Here is a 25833-nt window from a genome sequence, read left to right on the forward strand (position 1 = left end):
GGCTCCCTCGGTGGGCCCATCGCAAGCCTGCTCCAGCTCCTGTCATTCATTTCCTATTAACGGCCCCACTGCTGCTGCAGATAACGGTGCTAATACCCCTGCCTGGCTTTCCTCTCCTATCAGGGAGGAGCAGAGCTTTCTACAGGCTAGTTAGCAATTGATAGTGGATTGAGGGCTGAGCAGCCATTTGGCTGCTGCTTTCCTGAGGCCTAAGATTCTGGACAGCCCCTCCTGGGCACCCCTAAGGACCCTTGTCTCTTATTCCCTTTTAGCCATGATGCCTAAATGCTCCGTACCCCATTTCTGGCTTCTCAGAGAACTGTCAGGGCAAATGGACACAAAAGTTCTAAATTATTTTTCAAACAAATTAGGTTTCTTGTAAACTATTAACATCACCCCCGCACCCCCAACACACACACACACACACACACACACACACACACACACACACACACACACACACACACACACACACGTATTTTTGCTCTGGAGGAGGAGGAGCCCTTTAGCTAAAGAAGCAGATTTGACTCTAATGAGAAGACCTCACTCACATAAATTGGACACATGGATTCAATGTTTTCAGGTTTAAATTAATTTTGGAGGAGGGAGGATGCTGATGTTCCTTCATTCTTACGCTGTGGTGGCTCGTAAGCCTGCTAAGTGTATATGTTTATAGCCTTATTATAGCACTTTTTGGAAGGACACTCCCTAGAAAGAAAAAAGAAAATACCCCCGCCCCCCAGGAAGTCAGAGACCAAGGTCAGTTACCATGACCGGGGAGTCATTTAAGTCCAAGTCCCTGTGAAAATGAACTCCAACCTGATTTTGTTGATTTATTCTCACTCTCTATTCACCCATACTTTTATTTGAAAACCACTAAGCTGTTCACACTTATTAGTCTTAATCACAGGAATTTGTGAATACTTCCAAAATGGCATTGATTCCATTCTTGGCATTTCAGGAGAGGCCAGGGGGAAAGGTACATGGTGCCCAGGTTGCCTGTTTGCTAACTGGAGGCATGCAGCTCACACGGCAATGGCTGGCAGCCATGAGCCGTGAATGTGGACAGCACTGTATGGTACCCAAAGCCCTTGCACATGCACTAGATCACTTCCCCTTGTGGCAGGCTTGTGAGGGAGGCAGAACAAGTAGAGTCTGAGAGTAACGACATTGCTAGCTGAGACAACCCCTAGAGGCCATCCAAGCCCAAGCCCACATGTTACAGGTAGGAAAACTGAGGCTCAGGGTGGACAAGCAACTTGACTCTTCAGTCAAGGTAGATTTTGGCGGAGCTCAGACTTGAGTGAAGCTCTCTTTATCTTATCTTAGTCCAGGGATCTTTGGGGGCTCCTTCTTACTATAACAACAACAATAATAGTGAAGTATGTGGGGTACCACAGTCATTTGCATTCTTTAAGATGGTCAATTAAAAATTGGTATAATCATCTTCAGTATGAATTTTTTGAAGATAAGGACTTTATGTTTATGTTTAACTTAAACCCATATTATTTGAACATATACTATGTGCCAGGTATAATGTTAGCCTCTGAAAAAAGTGTACACACAAACACACATGTGTCCGTGCTCACACACACACTGCTCCTCTCACCTCTGCTATTGAAGCCTTTCCCAAATCCTTTGCACAAGGACTTCCTCCCCCCACTGTGTTCCCCGCACCTTTGCACATTCCCCTCTCATGGTGATTAGCGTGTCAGAGTGAGCTCTTCAAGGGGAAGAACTTGACTATCATTTCTATATCCTGATGACTGGTACCATAATGGCTACTCAGTAAAAGTTAGTAGAGCAAATGCAAGAAATCCACCAAAGAGACCCTGCCATTTGCTGTATGGCCTTGGACAAGTCATTTCACCTCTTTGTGTCTCCAATTCCTCCTCTGTCAAATGGGTGTGATTCTAATCCCTTCCTCTTTATTTTGTGGTAAAAAAAGACCAACCAATTACTTACTACATACCAGGCACTGGAGATAACAAAGTTGAATAGGACAAGGCTTGTCACAACGTACTAGTTATTTGAGATAACAGCCATTCAGACAGCTCTATATTAGGTCAGTATGGGGTGCATCTGAGATTAGCAGAGCTTGGAACACAGGCTGTCTTCTGCCCCAGCTTCTGTGTTTAAATTGGGTGAAGCAACACTACCGACAAGTTGTTTTGGATTTGTTAGTGTCCTACCCATAAGCCATGGTATGGATAATGTGGTAGAAAATTGGGCCATTTGTGAATTTTCTGGGTTTGACTTTTGAGTCTTCACATCACATTAATACAAGCATCTGCCCATTCTTAGAAATTACATAGAATGCTCTATTGGTTATGGAGCCTATTCTTCATTACATACTAAAAAATAAAACATCATTACTAAGTTCTTTTTTAATTAACCATGTTTGTTAACCTTACAAAGGGGAGACATATTTGGTGTAGTGGAGAGTGTGTGCTTTGGAACTGGTCACCAAAATTCACTTACAACTAAATGTGAGGCTATGCATAAATGAGCTTACCACTCAGAATCTCCATTACCAGTTGCCTAGTGGGGATATGAATCCTTGCTTTGTCTTTCTTTCATGGAGGATCAAAGGAGCCCAGAGATGGAGGCTTTCTTTGTGGACCTTCAGACCAATCTCAGGTGTGTGTGTGTGCGTGTGTGTATAATTTCTTTGTTGAAGAAGTGATGCCTGGTGTTGAGTACAGGTGCTCAGCATTGGAGCCTGTTGTGAAAGCCTTGGCAACACTTTTGGAGCAGGTGCTCATCCCTACCTGACAAATGTGTGAAGGATTAGTATAGTTGGGTAAGGGTACATAGGTGTTCTTATCTTGGGAATAGCAAGAACATAAAAATAGATTAATATCCTTTCAAGTGTTAATGAAAAAGATAACAATGGAAAATCTGCTGTGAGCTTGCCACACTTTACAAGTCTAACTCATTTTGAGAAGTGAAAGAGCTTGCTTTTCACCAAAGTTCCTTGCTGCAGATATCTTTTCAGGAAATTATATTCCTTTCAACTGCATCCTCCCAACCATAATCAAATGCATCAGTCGTAACATGGACTCAGCTTGCTGTTTCATGAAATCTCACTTTTTTAAATACAGAGAATCAGTTGTAATTGAAAATGCAAACGTGTATGGAGTTCCATGTGGATTGGCCAGCAGGGCGGTGCACTCCGCTGGTAATTCAAGATAATTAGATTCTATCACAGAGTAAACACAGAAGACCTAGGGGGAGAGGTACACTTTTGAGAAGTAATTGCATCCTTCCAAGTGTCTGGTACAACTTTTAATAAACTCAGAAGCACACCTCTAAAATCAGTGGTGAAAGGGAATGTAACCAAGATTCTAATTGACTGAGCCGTATCCCCTAGTTGCTGAAAAGAGACAACACTCCTTTCCCAGGCTGGGACTTTGTGCTCCTTGGTTGATTCTGGCTAAATATGAACTATATTTTATTTATTTCAAAAAATTAATTTATTTTCCATTGATAAATAAAAATTGTATATATTTATGGGGTAGAACGCAATATTTTGATAGGTGTATACATTGTGGATTGATTAAATCAAGTTAATTTATGTGTCCATCACCTCACATACTCATCAATTTTTTATGGCGAGAACATTTACAATATACTGTCTTAGCTGTTTTCAAGTATGCAGTGCATTATTATTAACTATAGACACCATGCTGTACAACAGATCGTGAAAACTTATTCCTCCAAACTGAAACTTTGTACCCTTTGACCAACATCTCCTCACCCTACCCCCCAGCTATATATTTTAAATGATCTGACTCATTTTGGAGACCAGCCTTAATTAGGAAACCCATCTCGATTTTAAATAAAATGATTGAGTATTTTAAAGACACAGAGTAATTCTAATTTGGCTTTAAACTGATGTCACATAGAGTTACTTTGGGGCCAGATTTGATAAATACATAAGTAGCATTTGTCATGAATGTTATCAACTGGGTACAAATACACAACTCAAAAACACTTGGAAATAGTCTATCTGTTAAGTAGGTTAAGCATCCCCTCTAAATCTTGTATGCATTTTTAATATACTTACCACCTCCTTTTTAAATAGTGCTGGGTAAAATTCAATCTATGTCAGTGCTTGCCTGAATAATACTCACAAATTCTGCTTCAGCAGTGCCACTGTGAATGAATCTGTGAAGTGTCTCCTTGCATTACAGCACTTCATACATCAAAGACTCTTTTTGAACTGCGTAATTATAGAAGGAAAAAACATGTTTTAGTGCTACCTGAGAGTTCTTATTAATATTACCTTTGAAATGACTAATTATGTTGCCCATAAAGATTGGGAAAAAGTATTATGTATCTTACTCATTAAAAAGGACTTTCATAACTTTGATCCCTTTCACTCCTCCCCAAAGCACTCCTTTATTTCCATTGTTACATTGATTTCTATGTTTAATGTTTATATCCCAAAATGTTTGATGAATCCAACACATGCTGACTACCTCCTATTGCACAAAATTTGTCATTTCTCTGTTGCTGGGATTTTGAGCATGTGATTTAATTATCTTTGCTCTTAGGGTAAAGCATGTTGGCCACGTGCCCTAAGACTCAAGCAAAATTTGAACAGCACCTCTTTTCAAACTGAGTGTTTGAAAGAGCTGAGAAGGTACCCCTGCTGATAACAGAGGGTGGGAGCCTGAGGAGCTTTTCCTGTTTTGAGACTTGGACTCACAAATGCACAGTGTGTACAGCTGGGTAGAACCAAGCCACCAATCACATAGTAACCTCCTCTATGAATGAGAAAGCACTCCCCTCAGCTGCCTCATCTTTGCATGAAAAAATCAACAGCACGTGCATCATCTTGTCACTTAGTGTTAGGCTGCATCAAGAGAAGATGTGTATCAGAGTATCCAGACAAAGGTGTTGACAGTGGTGCCCTCCTCTGAGCTTGAAGATCACACCTGGAACAGGATACCATGAGTTAGAAGAGCCCCAGGCAATCAGGAGTTTCTCCAGGAAATACCTGAAATAGTGATAGAATGAAGAACTGGAGCATTAGAAGAAAAGTCGAAGGTTCCCAGTAAATGAATGAACAAGCTAAGAATGTCTCTGCCTGAAGAGGGGACAAGAGCAGGGGATAGGACTGCTGTCTTCCAGCAGCTGAAGGCTTGTCATGTAAAAGAAGGAAGAGATTGTCCAATGTAACATCCATAGGTAGAAGCTTCTGGGAGACAGGTTTTTGGCTCACAGGCAGAAAGAATAGTCTCATCAGGTTGTCAGGCCATCTCAACATGGGACAGGCTGCTTCTAGAAGTAGTGAGCTCCTTGTTACTGGCGATGTGTAAACAGGTGCTCGATGGTCCTTTGTGTTGCAGATAGGCTTCAAGCACCAGTATGGGGCAGGGGATTAGATCAAATGACTCTAAGTTCCCCCTAAACAAATTGGGTCAATTAAGTCAGTAAGTATTTCTAAATTGCCTCCTATATTTAGTGCCAAGAATGGCTTTGGTTTTCTAAGCACCAGGAAATAAAGTTGCTTTGTTTTTCCTCATCAGGAGATGACCCATTCCTGGCCTACTCTCACTGCCATGCATACTCCTGGAAACTCTGAGCAGAACACATTTTCCATCCCAGGACAGGTCAGTTCTCATCCTTCCTCCATTTTCCATTATCTTATTTTAAGTATACTAATCTTCCAGTGGGATTCTTAATGATAAAAATAGCCTTGGTTTTCTCGTACCGTAAAATGTAGACTCACTTGCCCCTCAGGATGGTACTATAAATATAAGTTTTGTTGAAGGATAGCCTTTAAGCAATATGCACACAGACACTGGCATGCATCTCTTACTATCTAGAGCATTCCTGCTGTCCAAGTAACTGTGCCCAGAGCTAATGAATCAGAGCGTGATGAACTCATCCCTTAATAAACACCAAATAGATGATGGAATAGCAACATCCAAGATTTTTCAATTAAAAAGAACTATGCTCTTCATTCTAATGGATCAATTTTCATTTTCGTATATCACCTTCCAGTCCTTGCTCACAAGCAGACATATCTTTACAAACTAACACATTACACTGACAAAATTTTTCCTTCTACAGTTCTATTATCAAACGTTTCATAAAACTTTTGTCCTCACCTGCTCCCAGTAAGAATTTTTTACTACCATCAGTTTTAAAAGCCTAAATAGACATAGTTATTCTAACACACTTTAGAAGAAAAAACAAATTATTCCTTCCTTCCTTCCTCCCTTCTTTCCTTCCTTCCTTTCATCTATCTATCAATTCAGAAGCCATTTAGTGAGGGCATACAATGGGCTTAAAGTTAGGGATGAAGAAGAGCTCTCTTCATGTTATCAGGTAATCCATACAACATAGAAGGTGTCTTCATAGAGATCACCAGGCTCAGAGAAGTATCTAACACTTCCCTGGGGAGCTGAGGATTTTAGCTCACCATGGAATTAGCATCATTTAGAGGATGATTAGGACTTTAAGATTCTGACAAGTGGAGAAAGGCCCAAGAGATGAACACTCCATGCAAAAGGCCAGCATGAGTAAAGACAATGAGAAGTGAGGGATCATGGTCTGAGTCATACTGGTATGAAGTCCTGAGGGTCTGCACCAGAGTTTGTGTGATGGGAAGTGGGGAGAGATGAACTCCAGGCAAGTAGATGCATCTCTCTGAAAGGCCTTGGAAGCCACTCAAAGGAGTTTGGACTTTATTTATAGAAGGAGAAGTACCCAATGATATCCCTTAGTTTTTAGGGTCGTGATTTCGACAATAACACCGATCTAAACTGTGTTTGATTATCCTCTCTCACCTCTGAAAGGGGTTGGAACTAACTGAGCAGCGACCCTCACTGTCCCAGTCTCGGTGTGTATTTCTTCCTGCATCCCCAGTCACCCTCCTTAGGCTTCCCTTTGTTTGGTGTCTTTCTTCCTGGCATCTCCAGCAAAGGGAGAGATCCATCCATTTCAGGCATTGAATCTGACACTTGTACAGCAATTGCAGTGTTTTTAGCTGGGTTCTCCAATTCTGAAGATAATTTGTACAAGTCTCAATTTGAACATTTACGAGTGTATATGATAGAACCGGTTGTTTAGATGGGATTTTCAAGTAAATGCACAATTTGGAATCAGGCACGTTTTGCATTTTCTGCTAGTTATCTGTGCTACCATCAACCTTGTGATAAAGGTAGAAGTAAGTGGGATAAAATGGTGAAACTACGATGGCTACACACCCATTCTTTCATTTCATTTGATTCCTGCCAAAATGTTGGTTTGAAAGAGAAGTACATTTTAAATAACATCATCAGCAATACATATACAATACATATACAACACGTATACAATGTTCCTCACCTCATTCTAAGTCCTTAATACATAGTAAATAATTCAGTTCTCACTACAATCCAAAGACATTTGTACATTTACTATCCCTAATTTACAGAGAAGGAAAGTGAGGTGCATAGTAGTTAAGTAAAATGCTTGGGATCACTCATTTATAAATGAGTTAACCAGAATTTAGAACCAGGTGTTTTGGTGTATCTTTTATCAAACACATTTACAGATGCCCAATTCAAATGGCATCTTCCAAAACATGGCTGTCTCCAGTAAATATGTGTAATGGGGGTGATTGCCCTTTCCTCAGTGCTTGCAGCAGAACTAGGTGACACAACCCTCTTGGAAAGCACCAGTTTCTTACATCCATGACAGAGCTTGCCCTGCAGAAAGAGTATCATCTGAAGAGCTGCAGTCCTGGCTGCTTATAGTCCTGGCTGTGCCATTGGCTGGCTGTGTGGTCCTATTCAATTTTCTCTGAGCCTCCTCAGTTTCTCCATCTGTACTAGTACAGCGTGTGTGTGTGTGTGTGTGTGTGTCTGTGTGTCTGTGTGTGTGTGTGTGTGTGTTGCGTGTATGTGCACATACTATATAATTCCAATGGATTTTTCAGGTCAAATAGTCTATGATTCTGTAAACTTATATTAAAAAAGTACAGTTGAAAATTCTCAACTTACTTAAGTTTACTTACCAATCCCAAATTGAAAACGCCATGTCTTCTCATAGAGAATGGAAAACTTCACAAGGAAGGGATTATGTACATTGTAAGCAGAATTAAAGGAGTGATAATGTCCTCAGAGGAAATTTAGTAGGCTTCTGGGAGGTGAGCATGCTCTAGAAGAAAGGCTGGCAAACTATGTTCCATAGGTTTTTACATTTTTAAATGGTTAAAATTCGTTGTTCCATTTTCCATGAATTCCTATGCTGGTGGTTTTCGCATCTTAACATTCCCAGAGTCTGGGCTCCTAAAAGTGTTTCACCTTCCTTGCCAACTGTGATTTGCTAAGGGATAGGAATCAAATGGTCAAGAATTTTAGAGTTGTTTGTCAAAAGTCAACTCACTATCAGTGAGGATACAGAAGTCTTTGAACAGCAAACTGCATGGGCTTTGTGACAGCTCTAACTAAGAGGACTTTTCCATCTTTTATTGAGTTCATGGTGGTCTTCTGGAGTAGTGATCTTGCCAGAAGACAAATCTCTTAGGCAATAGAATCGTGCTAAATAGATTGGAAAGTTCACTTTTTTTTATTGAAACATAATTGATTATACATATTTGTGGGATACAGATTTGAGTATCAATATCTGTGTACACTGTGTGATGATCAACTCAGGATAACTAGCATATTCATCATTACAAAACGTAATTATTTGCTTTTCTTGAGAACATTTGATCTCCTCTCTTCTAGTCATTTGATAACATGCAGCAAATTATTGTTGATTATAGGTGCCTAGCTTGACTGTACATCAGTAGAACTTATTTTTCCTTACTGTCCATTAACACAGTTCTTGTTATTCTCCCTCCCCATACTCCTTTCCTGGCTCTAGAAACCACAGTTTTGTTCTCTCCTACTGAAAGTTCAATGTATTTTTGTGATTCTTTCCTCCTTCCTTCCTTCTTTCCTTTCCTCCAACTTATGAATGAGTTCATGTGGTATTTCTCTTTCTGTTCCTTGTTTATTTCACTTAACATAATTTTCTTTTAAAAAAATTTGTGTGTTTGTTTTATTGATTATGCAGATTCATGGGTTTCAAAGCTGACCATCACCACTTGTGTCCAAGATGTGATGATCGGACAAATAGTATCAATATGCCCATTACCACAAGTTGCCATTATTCCCCGTGTCCCCCACCCAACCTCAGCCGAACCTGTCTCCCCATGCACTCCTCCACCCCCAGCAACCCTAGGTCTGTTCCCTCCCTCTGCAACTCCAAAACACCAAAGTGGTCTTTCTCTCCTTCCTTCTCTCTTAGCTCTCACTTACAATTGAGGAAATGTGATATTTTTCCCTCTGTGCCTGGCTTATTTCACTTAACCTAGTTTTCTCCAAGCTCATCCATATTGCTGTAAATAGCAGAATTTCATGCTTTTTATGGCAGACTAGTATTAGATGGTGTATATATACCACATTTTCCTTATCCAGTCACCTATCGATGGACATATAGGTTGGTTCCATGTCTTGGCTATTGTAAATAGAGCTGCCATGAACATGGGAGAGCATGTATCCCTCTGACTTGATGATTTCCATTCCTCTGGGCATATACCCATAAGTGGGACTGATGGATCATATGATAGATCAATCTGTAGTTGTTTGAGAAACCTCCATACTGTTTTCCATAGTGGTTGTACTAATTTACAGTCCCACCAACAGTGTAGGAGAGGTCCCCTTTCTCCACATCCTCACCAGTGTTTGTTGTTCTGTCTTTCTGACAATAGCTAGTCTAACTGGGGTGAGATGGTATCTCAATGTAGTTTTGATTTGCATTGGAAAGTTCACTGTCTTTAAAAGGACAGTGAATAGTTTTTGCTTAATTCTTTTAAACATAAGTTATGCTGTGATCCTATTTTTACTCTATAGGGGTAGCAAGATTAGGCTTAATGAATAGATTATTTGCAGCAGTGATTGATATAACTAATTTTTGTATTTGCTTGAATTCATTGTCTCCAGTTATGGCATGCTTGCTTTGCAGTCTGTGCTAAGTCTTTCTCTCTCTCATCCGCATGATGCCGTGTGTGCCCTTAACATCACTGTAGTGATTTTGCCTCCACGTTTTGTCAGAATCCTCACAGGTGGGCCATGCTGTCAGCAAGCCTGATGTGTGCAAATCTGGATTCTTGAAACAGTGAATGAATTGTGTGTAGGGTGACTTCCAAATCACATTTAAATTCCTTTAAATAATGAGCTCCACTAACATTTCAAATTGCTTCCTATACTTCAGTAGACTTGTAATGAAGTTTTAAGAACATATCTCTTGTACAAAATGAGGTATATGTACTACATATACGTCATAGTTAAGGTCGAATGTTGTTTTTATAAGAGCAAAAATCTGAACAAATCTGTTCATTACTGTCTTCTTTATGTTTATACAAAAACTATGATTACTTGTTTGTTTGAACCAAGTCCCCTTTGCTTCCTTAGAAGCATCATTGTCTAGCTAAGTGAGAAATTATACACTTGAATTTCACACATATAGCGTCATTTGTTCCCATGTTGCACAAATTTCCAAATACATACCAGTCTTACTTATAAGTCTGATAAAATGGCAGCTATGATCATGTTGCAGCAGGTTTGGCTATCAAATGTTTATCCTTTAAATAGAGCTACAGACAGAAATCTAATTAAAGGGATTGTTTAACGTGGTTTTCTATTTGCTAACTTTAGTCAAGTTATATCTTCAGCCATAACAGATACACCTTTTGTTCCCCTTGTATCATTTAACTAATGTTTGTATTGTATGTGTTCTTTCTTACAGGAATCCCAACATCTGACCCCAGGATTCACCTTACAAAGTAAGTGATCTTGAAAAATCCTTCTTAGTTTAAGTATACAAGTTCTCTTCTCCTTCACCTTTTCTTTTTTTCTAGTTAAAATCATTAAAACATAAAAGAACAACAATAATAAAAATTTGTATTGCGATACATCCAATCAGGTCCTTTTACAAAATCTGTTATTCATGGCAGAAAGCTGTGAAACTGTATAACTGGGAGGGCTGCATGTTTGAAAACCAATTTTAATCAGAATAATTATTTGACAGTAGAAACATGAACAGTAATTGTTTGTGTCCTTTCTTTTCAGAGTGGAGTGACCCGACCAGCAGAGCTTCTACAAAGTCAGTATCATTCAAGTTGTGAGTACTTGGGTTTCCAAACCAGGCTTGTTCAGGGGTATTTGGCAAGGAAACAATTCCTCGGTGCTGAGCTAATCTTGTCCTCTCTCCTGCTCCTTGAAACTATGAACCTTGACTCAGTAATATGTAGTTGGGTTAGGGGGGAGAATCAGATTTCCCATTGTGTTAGTCCACTAGAACTGCTATAACAAAATACCATAAATTGGGTGGCCGATAAGAAAAACAGAAATTTATTTTTCACAGTACTAGAGGCTAGGAAGTCCAAGATCAAGGCACCAGTAGAAATAGTATCTGGTGAAAGCTCATTTGTTCATAGAGAGCTGCCTTCTCACTTTAACTTCATGTGGTGGAAGGAGCAAGGGGTCTCTCTGGAGCCTCTTTTATAAAGGCACTAATACCATTCATGAGACTCCACTGTCAAGACTTAATCACTTCTCAAATGCTCCATCTCCTAATACCGTCACCTTGGGGGTAAAGATTTCAACATATGAATTTTGGGGAGAAACAAAATTTCAGACCATAATACCCATGATAAGCAAGTAAGTAAAAATTAATGAGTTCACCATTAGGCCCTCTAATGTTGTAGACACAGGCTGAATATTAGTACCTGAGATATGAAAACAACTATTGTTTTAGTGAAAAAAAATGTATCTAGATGGCTTGTTTCCCACATTCTGACTAGTTTTTTGAGCATTGTGTCACTTCAGCTTACAGACATCATTAAGCAAAATATTCAGCCTGTAACTGACTAGGATGGACTAGGGACACATCTAAGCAGCCATGATTGGATATGAAATGTCAGATAGGTTGCTATGGCCAGGCAGCCCAAGACTTCACTATTTCCAGATCATGTGGTATCTGTATATTAAAGACAAACCAGGGCATCCAGGAAGAGATGGAATAAGAGATTACATGACTGTAGGTTGAAGTTCAGAAGCCAGGGCCCTGCAATTCACTCAGTACTGTCTTCATTTTTTATTAATGATAACTGAAGGAGGGGTTTGGAGAAACCAATTTCCTCAGATTAACTATTGTAGATTTTGTAATATCCATTTGTCCAAGAGTGTACCAAGGGAGTATTTCTCTCACAACTTCTTTCATTCCTAATAATAGAAAATGGAAGTCGACTTTTCTGTGTAATAGTCCCATACTTGAAAATTTTCAAAATGAAATAATTTATGACATTCAAGTGGCCTAATGGCATACTTGAAGGGAATTGCTCACCTTTTGGAAGATCACGAATAATTGCATAAAACAGCTGGGAAAGACTCCCAAATAGACTGAGGCTCTGAGAAAGGCAATGGTGATTCCAGTTCTCTTATTTGGTTTTCTGGCATGATCTGTGCCTTCTAATTCAAAATTAAATTTCAAAAACCTAGAATCCTCAATTTTAATAAGCAACAACAACAACAAAACAAGTGAGTGGAATAATAAAACTATAACCCTGATTTAAGGACCAAATTATATGGAACTACAGAAATCAAAATCACCTTTGATATCATTCATTTCATCGCTTCCATTAATCACATTTCGGATTGCCCTTCCCTTGTTATCCTAGTAAACAATAGATCTTATCCTCTGGGTCCACTCCTACCTTACCTCACCCTCACTAAAAAAATCAGTAACACACACACACACACACACACACACACACACACACACATACACGCAAGCATTTAGGAAATCAATGCAGATTTCCAAACATGAAAAAATATAAAAATATATTTGGCACTATAAAATGATCTTACCCCTAAAGCAAGAGTATTAGGCTCCCATTATGAAATATGCTGCTTCTTATGCATATATGCCATAGAATGCAATATGTCAGCACTTTGTAACTGACAGAAATATACTCGTCAATTGTGGTTTAAAATTAGAAGCTGCATTTCCAGGTAACAGAACTTCATAGTATGGTTGTATAAAGTGCAGTCAATAAGACTAAAATTCTCTGTAGGAAACATCAAGTAGGACTAGATGATACTGAGTTCATTTTACAAATGAGCTGCTCTCTTTTTGGCTGCTTGATCTAAAGTCCAAGCACTGTCCATCAAACTTCAGTTGAAATAAGTTACCTTCTCATGGTAGGGTATGGGTTTAACACAGGACAGATCAGAGTTGTAATAAAGTTATTATCGCCTTAGCCATGGCTATCAATCTTCCGTATTTTACTATAGTTGTGCTTTTTAAGCCAAGTTCTAAGATTTTCCATTTGGCAGGACAATCCTCCAGGCAATTAAGAACATTCTGACTGTAGACAAGACTGCTAGTACCTAGAGTCTGGTGGGAAGCAGCCCCTAAGCCAGGCAGGATATAAGAAAGATGCCCACCGAAGGCCAGGAAATATCCTGGCCACGTTCCTGCCACTTATTGCAGTAGAGAGAGATTACAGTCTTGTAAAACAGAATTCCTTAATTACTGGGAAACTTTATTAGTTTTCCTCATCTTTGCTTGTTTTCCCTGGTTGACAAAATGCAGATCTTCCATTCAAGTATGGATTGTTTATAAGGACTTCTCACAAGGGCACCAGGTCTGAAAACACTGGCCCCAGTGTGCCTGAGTACAGGCTTGGAACTAGTCAGCCTCCCTCTTTGCTCTTGATAGTTAATGTTCTCTCTGGGCCTGACCCCGGCAATATGACTGCCCTTTCGGAGAACGCATAGTGCTTTTAATGGGGTGTCTATCCTGGAATAACATTCTTCCCAGCTGGAACTCTGAATGCCCATGAGGCAAGAGCATTGGACTGGGAGAGTTTGGAGACCTGAGTTTGAGCCTCTGCTCCATGTCAGTTGTAGTACTGGGGTGAAAGAACTGACCTAAATTTCAGAAAATGTGAGATTAAATCACAGGGGAATTTATTTTTTATTTTAAAGTGCACAGACAGGGCCCCTTAAGGGAAATTAAACAAATTAATGAGCATATGTATGTACACATATGGGTACACATAAAAACACTTGTCAAAATTCAAATGTGAGCAGTAATACCCTTAAGTAATTAAACATAACCAAATAAAAGTACATTTAACTTTAATCCTTAATAATTTCTGGAGGAGAGAAGTCCCAGCAGTTCTTCCCCTCCCTAAGCTTCTATGAGTTTCAGATGTGTTATAGTCTTGGAACAGGTCTGATCCAAGTCGTCTAAATCTAATGAAGTTTCTAGCCTCCTTTAATAAAAGTCTCTGTCCCAAATAAGAGGGTGAGGCTTGGGCTTAAGAAGGTATAATTGTATGTCTCAGGGCTGTAGAGTTATATACATTTATGTGTTGCTTAAGGAAGGGGATATGTGCTGAAAAATGTGCTGTTAGGAAATTTGGTGGTTGTGTGAACATTCTAGAGTGTACTTACACAAACTGAGGTGGTACAGCCTACTATCAACCTAGGCTATATGGTATATCCTATGACTCCTAGGCCACAAACCTGTATAGCATGTTACTGTACTGAATTCTGCAGGAAATTGTAATACAATGGTAAGTATTTGTGTGTCTAAATATATCATAGAAATGGTACAATAACAAAATAGGTATAAATGATTTTTAAAAGGAAAAGAAAAGGTACACCTGTATAGGGCACTTAGCATGAATGGAGCCTGCAGGACTGGAAGTTGCTCTGGGTGAGTCAGTGAGTGAATGTGAAGACCTGGGACACTGCTGTCCACTACTGTAGATTTTATAAACACCATACTTTTAGGTTATATTAAATTTATTTTTTGTTTAAAAAAGTAATTGTGCTACTACATTATGATGGCTATGATGTCACTAGGCAATAGAAATTTTTTCAGCTCTATTATATCTTACGGGACCACCGTCGTATATGTTGTTTTTTGTTGACTGAAATGTTGTTACGTGGTGCATCACTGTATTTTTACAGTAATATGTCTATCCTATCTCTAAAAGATTCATTTATTTTAATTAACAATTACATGGACTGAATGGACACCCCAGACATAGTGTTACTTTTGAGTTTCTAAATGAAGCCATTAAAGAGCAATTGAGGGGGAGGGGGACAGAAACCAAACCAAAGAACTTAGATTTTTTTGTTGTTTTTGAGTTGGATTCTTTCATGTAGTTGATTATAACATCTTGTTAATTACTTGTCAGTAAGTGGCCTTACAAAAATGCATGACCTTATTGCTCTTTCTTTCAGCCATAATAAATAGGAACATATAAAATGCACTCAGTTGCCCTGAGAAGGATTTTCAAATAGCTTCCGTGAACTCAAGGGTGTTCAGCCAGTTAGTCCCTGACTTCAGTTAATTTTGTTGAGAAGATGGCAGTTCCAAAATATCAAGTTCCTTTGTTAAATTTGGTTGTTACCATTTGGACTATGTCCAGTTGGAAACCATCCAGGACATTTTTTCAGCACCGCACTCTACCGAGTGAGCCACGGGCCGGCCTCAGGACATTTTTTAACCAAGAAACTCCCATATTTTAAGCCATGCTACTGAGAATGCCTGGATAAAAAGCCCAATATAAAGGCAGATGTAGCCATAATGCTGTTTTTCCATGCCATGAAACCAGTTCCATGGCATTAGCTACATGTTTGAAAACATCCCAGCCATGGATCCAAAGAGTGATGAAAAGCCTTTCAGAGAGAGACTGGTTGTGGCCAGCCTCAGTTTACCTATGGGTGGTTAGTATGCATGCCACATGAACAAATCCTTGAATGCAGCACTAATTAAGATAAAAGGAAATTATGCTATCACAGGACTGGTCAAAGAATCCGACACTCATTGTACTCTGCAGCACATGAGCCAGGCTAAGTGCCAGGTACTTTTACATAAATCACTTTAAGCTTGCCAGCCCCATCCTGGCAGTGGTCCTAATTATTCCCATTTTACAGATAAAAAAGCAAAGCTAGAATACAATTCCTCCCCCAGAACTGTGAACAGTCCAGTGGGAAGACAAACTGGCCAATCACACTTATCTTGAATGGACATTTTGGCACAAACATACAAAAGAGCCATCTAAGTAACACTGTTCCTTCGGGGATGGTGGGGAGTCTGAATGCAGGCTGAGGGTCCTGTGGGTTCTAATCCCCCTCTCTTCCCATCGGGCTGCCCTTCCTTAAGGGATCTGATGGGCTTAGGGGTTTGGTACATGAAATTTGGTCTTTTGTACCTGGACACAGCCTTTAATTGGATTTGTAGAGCTGAAGTTAGTAGAAAGTAGTTTCACCAGAAATTATACTTCTCTGTTTTGCGTGATATAAAAATAGATCAAAATTGCTTTACTTAACTAAAATATTATTTGTAAACTTTTCTCTAAGCATTGTGAAGATTTTATTACCATAGACAACAGAAAGATTATGAGAATGTTTCTCGGGTTGCTATAATCAATACAAGCATTACATTACTTCTTAGATTAATTTCAATTTTTTTTACTAACAAAAACTCTCACATTCATTACAACCCTTATCATCCTTCTATCACAGCTTTTGTCATTGAAAACTTGTCCTTTGAGAATTTGATATAAGATTTAAGAACTACTGTGTCTTATTGCATAGCAATAACCCACTCTCTAGCAATTTCATATATTCTCCCCTAAGTAGATATTTGGTCTGCTACTTATATGCAATTTTGGTAGCAAAGTGACTATGTAATGTGGCAGGAAAAAAATGACTGTTATTTTCTTAATCAGATTAATTCTTAATCAGAATACATGATTTGGTGCTTGGAATTTAGAAATGCTAACCAGTTTGAGGCTTAAAAAACCAAACTAACTCTCCTGATAAACTAGTAATCTTGATGAATTTCAGTAGTTGCAGCCATCCCAGTTTTTAAACCAAGAAGTATATCTACTCTTGTTTTTAACCTGTCTTGTATGCCCTGCGTCTCAGAGCTTGCCAACTTTTTCTAAGGATTTAATATATTTTTGGAAGTTCTCCACCATGTCAGGGACAGCCACCTGGGAGCAGAGAAAACAAAATTTGGCAGCCTGTTCAAGCTGCGAATTAAAGGTAATTCACAGTTTGAAACGAATCAGCATGAGGTCCTTAAGAAGAGTAATCAGACATCAAGAGGATTTTATGTTGAGGATTGTGTATTGGATAATATGACAACAAGCAATATTGGCATTTAGAATGTTCACATCAAGAAGCACTAAAGCTGCTGAGGCTTGATGGGCACCAAAACTAAAAAGTGGGGCTCCTTCAAAAGGAGCTGTAGATTTCCTCTTTCATTACACAAGCTGAAAATATAGATGTTTTTGTACAGCTAGCATGTTTCAAAGATCAGATTTGATTTCATGTTGTTCATGGGCCCAGGTCTATGGTAAGATTCATATATTTCAGGTGGATTTTGAGACACCTCTATAATTGAAAGCAAACATCTCTCTCTCTCTCAGGGAAATGCTAAGTATCTCTTCTACTTGATTTACATCCATATCTACATTCATTCATTCATTCATTCATTTCAGCAAATATGCACTCAGCCCCTATTTGTATGTAAGGCTCTGGGCTAGACACTGGTAAGTCAGGGTGAAACACTCTACAGCTTTCTTTCAAGGAGCTCACAGTCCAGTGAAGGTTAGACTTGCACTGCCAATGCCAATAACTAAACTAACTTGTACTTATTGAGTGCCTGCTATGTGCCAGGCATTTCCCAGGTAATTTTTCTTTACAACAAGCTCATGTGGCTCGCCATCATTATAGTCTACAGAAGTAGAAACCAAAGCTCAGAGACATTGAGTAACTTGTTCAAAGTGCCACAGCAGCAAAAAGGAGAGCCAGAACAGTACTCCAGAGCACATGCTCCTAACTTACACTAAAGCCATCCCATGTGCACTTTGGAGATAGGTCTATTGATTTGAAGGCAGGTGTGATCCTGCCCATGCATTAGGTCAAAACAGACTAACCACAATGCAGAAAAGTATTAGATCTGAATATTATCATTGAGGTAGGTCTTGCATATACCACATACTGCCGATGCCAACAAGAATACTCTGTAGGCAGATCCATCCTCAGCTCAGAGCCTGCTGCCAGATTGTGTCATCAGGACTGTGAGATGTTCCCTTCAATGAGGCTGAAGGGTCCATGCCTGCAAGGCACTTACATCATCACAAAAATCTGTATAAGATTGATTGTGGTGGCATATGATGGAAACAACCTCTCTCTCCAGAAGCGAAAAGAAGAGAAAACTGAAACCTGGGTCTGTTATGATGAGAGGTTCATCTATCACCTTTCATGTATATCACCTTGTTTGATAATTCAAAAGTGGCTTTATATCCTCATGGTGTAATAATTTTTAAAAATGTTCCCATCTGTTATCAACCACCAAGGCATATTTCTGTGTTCTCCTTGGCATTTTGAACAGTAACTGGATTTGAACAAAATAATGCTAGTTGAAGGCACTGAAGTAAATAAGGAAGAGACCAAAGTTAAAATAAAGTTGTATAATTGAATGTAATGTTGGGATAACACACATGTGTAGGCACACTTGCACACACATGCTCTGTATCCCCAAATATTAGATCCTTCTAATGCTGTCTGATCTAATGAGAAGAATGCACATACAGGCATTCTTTTTATTATTATTATATTGTAAAATGCTATTATCAAGGATACTTTTCATGTGTGTAGTGACTGATAATTTTAAAGCACTTTCACATCATACATGAGCCTCGTGCGCATCACAGCAATCCTGCTATATAGCCAGGTGAAAAAAAATAAGGCACAGAGAGGGGACAATAAATGCCCAAAGTGCCCCACCTAGGGATTGGTGGAACTGAGACTAGAAGGTAGGATTCTGAATTCCCATTAGAACATTCTGCCATGTCTCCAGATTCCCAAGATAGTTGCAGTGCCAGAAATTATCAATCAGAGTTCTCACAAGTCTTCCAGGCCCAGGTAAAGAAAATAGAGCAGCAGTGTAGATAAGTCACATGGATCATTCCTAGAAATTAAAAAGAAACAAACAACCAAAACAAAAAAACCCAACCAAGACGAGTAGATAAAAAGAAATATCCACCCTGCTTATAAACTATTCGTTCTGTTTTTCCATCCTATCAAGCATCTTACAGACAGCCAAATCCTTTGCCACAATTACGTTATTGGGAATGTTATGTTTAAATGGTCTGCTCTTGCCACCTTCTCAGAACTGCTAAATGCCCTTGTACTTTACTGATCAGTGGGGAGCAGTGTTGGTAGAATACCACAGATGCATGCACAATTACAGCTGTAAAATCAGTTGCAAAATCTGACAATGAGGACCAAAATAGGAAAAAGTCTCAAAGCCTTTGGTTGACATCTCCAAATATGCTGCTAAGATTTGGACAGAGGGGGTGGGATGGAATAGGGTGGGGATTAGGGTAGGCCTTCTGAAGATGAAATGAACAAAATTTCTTTTCTTTGCTACCCTGTGAGATCTTGGCATCCAAATCTACCAGTACAACTCTTTACTACACTGCCTTGTCCTTGTCTAAGGTTCCATGGTACCTAAGACAGTGATGAGGGAGAGAGAAAGGCGTCCAGGGAGGAGTGGAAGGTAATGGTTTACCAACCTGTAACCCTGCCAGCTTCACTACCTGATTTCTAGAGTTACTTGTTTCTCTAGAAATAAGATGCCCATTTATCAAAAAAATCCCAAATAGCTCAATATTATAACTACATGGGATATTCCCAGATTTTTAAGAAAAAATTCTTTTTAAGAGTACCTAATTCTCATAATATCTAGAAATTGTCGATGCTATCTAGAAATTGAAAGAGTCTTTCTAGGTTTCTCCAAAATAATTTTGAGACACCATATGGTACAGAGAGAAAGGAAGCAAATCAACTGTATGTGAGCAATGAACTTGGGTCATCATAGACACCACTTCTGGGCGCCTACTATATGTCAGGTTGTGGGGCAGACATTTTATGGGCTTCAGGTATTTCATCTTTACAACAACCCTGTGAGATGGATACCATCATCATCATCATCATCATCATTTCTCCCACGATTGTCCTCTCTGGGGCTCAGAGAGGGTGCCAAACACACACCTGTGGCCACACAGCCAGCACAATTGCTAACACGGTAAGTCAGGCTTGCCTGCTGTTCTTTGCACTGTGCCATTTTCTATCCTCCTGTTTAATCGCCTTTCATCCTCATAATATCTCTGAGAGGTAGATAGAATTTTGCCACCTTTATGGTGAAGGAAATTTCATCTCAGAGAAATTAAACAACTTGCCCAAGATCACATAGATAGATATTCAGGGAGCTAGAATTTCACTTTAGGATTCTTGGATTACAAATCTCAAACGTTTTTCTTTCTTCTATCATATGTACCTCACCCCATATAAGGTTTCAATTGAATTATTATTAATTCTTAAGCACAGAGGAAAATAACAGAATAACACTGATCATATTAATACTTTCTATGGCATTATGTGTTTTCCACACATATTGTTATATTTCTTACATTCGGTCTTTATTCAGTCCTGGAAGCAAGGGAAGGAGCTCTCATTGCCCTATAGAGACCATAGCTCTGGATCCTCCACTGCAGGGTGACTCAAATCTCAGCTGTCTTTCTCCCCTGTTATGTACTCGATGAATATACATGGTATTTTTCTGAGTCTTTGTTTCTTCATATAATAAAACAAAGATGATATATTACTCAGACTTCTTAGTGAATTGTGTTATCATCAGATGAGCTCATGAATAGGCTTTACAGTCAGTTATTTCCATTGGTTTTCTCTCCATGTTAGAAGTGAGGAAAGTCATGCTCAGGTGGCTTAAGTGAGGTGCCCAAGCTTACATAGCTAGTAGTGTTGCCAAGGCTCAGTCCTAAACTTAACTTACAATCAAGTCCTCTTTTTGCTAATATTTATCATTATTTCTCAAAAGTGTTATGTTAATGTAGTTTGAATCAAAGGATCAACTGTCAATGCTGTCAGAAAGCAGTAGACTTAAAATTAATAACAATGTGTGCCACTCATCTCCTAGTTAAACATCCCCTGCATATTTCTGGATGTTTTGCCATATTGGGAAGAGGGAGTACATTTTCCCACTCACTTATATCCAAGTAATCATTATTCAATGTAGTGATAGTTTGAGCACTTATAGAAGTATTTGAAAACTTTAGAAAAATCAAATTTTTACAACCTCAGTGTCTTAGAGAATGGAATTTGGGGTTAGATCCACCCTTTCTCGTCATGCTTTTTTGCAGCACTTTTAAATTCTGAGATTGAAGAATTTAACCTGAAACTGGTGACCTATCTTGCCATGTACTATTGGATTAAAATTCCAGGTTGCTACGATGGTAACCATACCTTGAAAATTAGATCTTGACAGAGTTACTAAAAAATTTAAAAGTGTACTGTTGCCATGAACTTTGAAGGAAAGTTGCTTACAATTGTCAACAACAGCCTCTTAATTGAAATAATCTGCCTTTCTGTTTGCTAGAAAGAGTGTGTCTTAGGGAGGGGAGACAAAACTATTGTATCTCGATAGGTTTTTTAATGTAAAAGTGTCTGTGATTTGAGGCAAAGCTGTTTTCTGCATGAAATTTAAATCAACTTCAGCTCAATTTATGCTGTTCAAAAAAAACTGTGATGTTCAGTATTCATGGTGGCAGGAAGCCAAGAGGCACAGTAAAGACGTAGACACTCAGAGAAGATACTGCTGGGGTCTATCCCAGACAAACACTAGTGGCCCCAGGTTCCAAATGGCAGCCACTTTGAAACCACAGATTTCTGTGTCCAGGCTTCTGGGCATTTAGGGATGCATAGCAGCCTCATGACAGACTTTCAGCTCAAGAAGGCAAGCAGTCACTGATTTGCCTAGTGGCATAAAGATTGGAAATCATGTTGATGTTCCCAAAGCCAGGGACATGAAACAAGCAATATAGGGTATCTTACCTTTCAGAAAGATGAGGGATTGAGGCATTTGTAATTTCAGATATTTCTTTGTGCATTTCTCTCTCAAGGACGGCAGATCGCAGTGGATCTGGTTTTATAATTAGTTGTGGTTATATCTGTGGCTCTGCAACAGGATTTTGATCCGTCTGTGTGCCAAGGAGACTATGTGCCAAGACGACCAGACTTCTACTTGTGAGGACTGTATAACCACAGGTAGCAGCACCTTTGGTTCACCTGACATAATAGGATCACAAATTTGCAAGCTCCTGAGTGGAAGGGGTGGTATCCATTCACCTGTTTCCTCAGCAACAGGTACAGGAAGGACCTACTACGTAGTAGATAAATACAAAACATTATTGAGTGTATGGTAGTCATTGATAGGATGATCAAGAAGGTGCCAATTATTCTGGAGTAATACTAATATTTTGACATATTTTGTTCTTATAGTCCTTAATCCATATTGAAATCTAATTGCATATGTGTGTGTGTGTGCATATATGGCTGGAAAACAATTCAGTGTAGAAATTGAAGTGGACAGGCTCTAAAGTCAGAATACCTGGGTTCAAATCCCAGCTCCACTATCTTTTAGCCATGTGATCTTGAGCAAGTTACTTAACCTTCTTATTGCTCAGTTTCCTCATCTGTAACATGGGGATACTAAATAACACTTAATCATAGGATTAAATGATTGAAGTGTTTATCACAGTGCCTGATACATAGGAAGATCTCAATAAACATTAACTATTGTTATTAATTATGCTCATGATTAGTATGGTCTTTATTACTGAGTGCTCTGAGTGAGTGCTGTTTTCACTGCATTCCATTCTTCAGCCACCTGGGAAGCTTTTCACTCCATTTCCTGACTTGTCCCAGAGGCCCCTAGTTGGAGCAAGACCCACCCAGAATGCGTAAACCTGGACTACGTTGAATGTTTCCTCTGCTAACCCACCTACACCAGTCCCTGAGGATGAAAATGCAGGATGGCTAGAATGTCTTACATGTGTACAGTCTTCGTACGGGGCACATCTTCTTGTTCTTGTAGCTCATCACAGCATCTCGTCACAGTCACAATTATACTTTTATTTCGTGATTATTTTTTAAAAAATAAAATATAGGACTTATTAAGTGCCAGGTACTATATTGAGTGTTTTATATCCATTAGCTAATGACTGTTCACAACCCAGTGAGATGTAGGCACTCCTGTTACCCACATTTTACACATGAGGAACTGAGGTTCGTGAACTGAAGCTAAATTCTGGCAGCCAATAATGATGGGTGAGTGACTTGAACCTATGTCTGGTTGACTCCAGTAAGATACCCCTTAACCCTGGCCTTCCTGCCTGCCTATGGAATCTCCAATCCCAGAATCCATCTGGACTTGATTGTCTTGAGAAATGACAAGGCCCCCTCAGAGGTATCAGGGAGGACAAGAAAGAGGGGACAATGGAAGACGAGAACTTGACCAAAGACATTCTCTGCTCCTGATTCCCAGAATAGCATGCAGTCACCACTGGAATAATTTTCTGAGTTATAGTTGTTGATTACTTGGTTCACATATACAAGGGTACTTCAAAAAGTTCATGGAAAGATTTCTATTATTATCTTTTAATTCTATTTTTCCATGAGTTATAGTATATATAGTATATATAGAATAACTACTTTTGAACTATCATAACAAGCATGTTGCCAATTTTAAAATCAGGCAGAACAGAATCCTTTTCTGAATTCCCAGTTTTTTGCATACATAAGGGAGGTCTGAATAAGAAAACGTGAATAAAATTTCATGAAATAGCCCCTGCCATTTTGTGAAATAAACACTCTATTCCCTTGCCTGGGCAAATCTTTCCTGATGCTACCTATCGGCTTTTGTTTCCTTGGCCTAAAAAGACACTTCAGACTCTGCCTTTAATTATGATCAGGCCTGACTATGAATCTCTCGAGAAATAAGCTTGTTTTTTCTGGGAGGGAAGGTAAAATAACATTTAAATAGGTTTTAAAAATAAGAATCGAATCTCAGAAGACACACTATTGTAGAACACACTGTATATCAAAATATATAAGTACGTAGCAGTAACAGTGACTTAGTAAACACATTGCTGAGTGAACTATGAAAAATAATCCACCAAGGTGCTATTTCCCTTACTTCTAAGCAATGAGTTAGAAAGTATTGCCATAAAATAGATATGAACTATTTAAAACTATTTGTGTGTTTTTTTAAGAATATTGCCTTCAGGCCCAATAGACTACTCTTTTTTTCTCATGCTAGAAAAAATACACTGTAAGGAATTTAGCTAAGTGGTATATTAAGTAAGAGTATAAAATAGTTTTAGGAGATAACAATTCTGAGTAAAGAAATGTCTTTAGTAATTTGATTCTGAATGTGATATATATTAACTTTATAAAATAAAATCAAAAGAGGTTCAATTAAGTCTTTTCAATCTATTATGTAATTTAACATTTCACACCCATAGTATTTGCATTGGCTTCTTTATTATAATGAGCCTAAAACTGTAGGTAAAATAAGTATGTTAATATAAGTACATGAATTCCCGTCTTCTAGTAAATGATCTTTCTCTGGACAACATGACTTATCCAGGTTAAGAGACTACTTCTGTGGAAGAGCAACTTTCTCAAAGACCATTCTTTGCATGAGGTTTTGCATTAAACTCCTAGAAACCCTGATCAAAAACTATAGAATAGCAGGTGTTCCTAAGCATGCATCCCTCTATTGCTTTTGCTAAAATTTTTAGATCTGAATTAAAGTAAATTGGCTTTTCAAAGCATATTTCAACTCAGGTTTGTTGTCTTTTAATTCCATGTTAAAAAAAAATTGGTGAGATATGATGAGAACAGGAGAGAGAAGATAAGAAAATTTATTATTCACATCAGAGCATTTCAAAACATTTCCTATTTAAAGCCATTAAATAATTCCCCAAATTTGAACCTATGGTGTAAGACTCTTTTCATAGTTTAATTCCAATAATGTAAATGGTGCCTATATGGAAAGATTTCACAGCAACGTTTCTTATGAATAGAATTTCAGTAGCTTCTCCTTTAAAAAAAAATGCAAGGGATAAAGCAGATGAATCATGCCAGTCTCTCAGAATGAAAAAAACTGAGAAAATGCACATTCACATGTCCACCCTATCACGGTATAGTTCGGCTGCGTGATGGTTATCACTGAATGATTATAACACACAATTTTACGTGGGAGAGAAAAAGAAAAGACGTATAGATAGATGTTTTCCCACTAGAAGCAAACCTGTCACAAAAATTCTGGCATATATTTCCAAATAGATAAAAAGGTAATTTTTCACTCTGAAAAAGAATCCTTCACTTTGAAAATGATTCACTACAGGTTTCCTCTAAATAGTAAGCTCATTTCATACATTTACAATATGGCTTGATTTTCAAAACATCAATTTACATTCACTTTCCAGCAACAAATCTATTGTGCAAAGTGATGTTTAGTGGTACAGTATAAAAAAGCAAAAGTATTTTTTTTTTAAATTGGAGTCTATGGTTTATAGAGTTTGTTCATCATTAATATTAATTATTTATAGTCCAGCAGCTTTTGCTAGCATAAGTAGAGATGGAGATGCCACAGGCTGCCTCAGAGGTAGTTCCATAATGCTCATTCATAATTAGCGAAATGCCGTATTTCAGCAGCAGTCAATCAAACACAGCCTTGTTCTTGTTCTCATGGGAACCTAATCCTTCAGTCCCTTCTTTCCCCTTAAGTTTGCCGGGTTCACGGACACATTCCATGAGCTGAAAATCTAACAATAAATTAGTGAGAAAATCAGAGCAGTTTTTATGACTAACATTTGAAATGGAA

At 38.6% G+C, this 25833-nt stretch overlaps 1 protein-coding gene across 1 annotated transcript in view; it reads left to right on the plus strand.

Moving 5' to 3' along the window:
• AFF2 (ALF transcription elongation factor 2) overlaps positions 1–25833 on the plus strand; it is a 369137-nt gene that overhangs the window by 196924 nt on the left and 146380 nt on the right. The window contains exons 5-7 of the mRNA XM_063084949.1: positions 5538–5621; positions 10795–10831; positions 11118–11151. Of these exons, the coding sequence (XP_062941019.1) occupies positions 5538–5621; positions 10795–10831; positions 11118–11151 (155 nt within the window). The remainder of the gene's footprint in view (positions 1–5537; positions 5622–10794; positions 10832–11117; positions 11152–25833) is intronic.

This window comes from Cynocephalus volans, chromosome X, assembly GCF_027409185.1.
Source record: "Cynocephalus volans isolate mCynVol1 chromosome X, mCynVol1.pri, whole genome shotgun sequence".
NCBI lineage: Eukaryota > Metazoa > Chordata > Mammalia > Dermoptera > Cynocephalidae > Cynocephalus > Cynocephalus volans.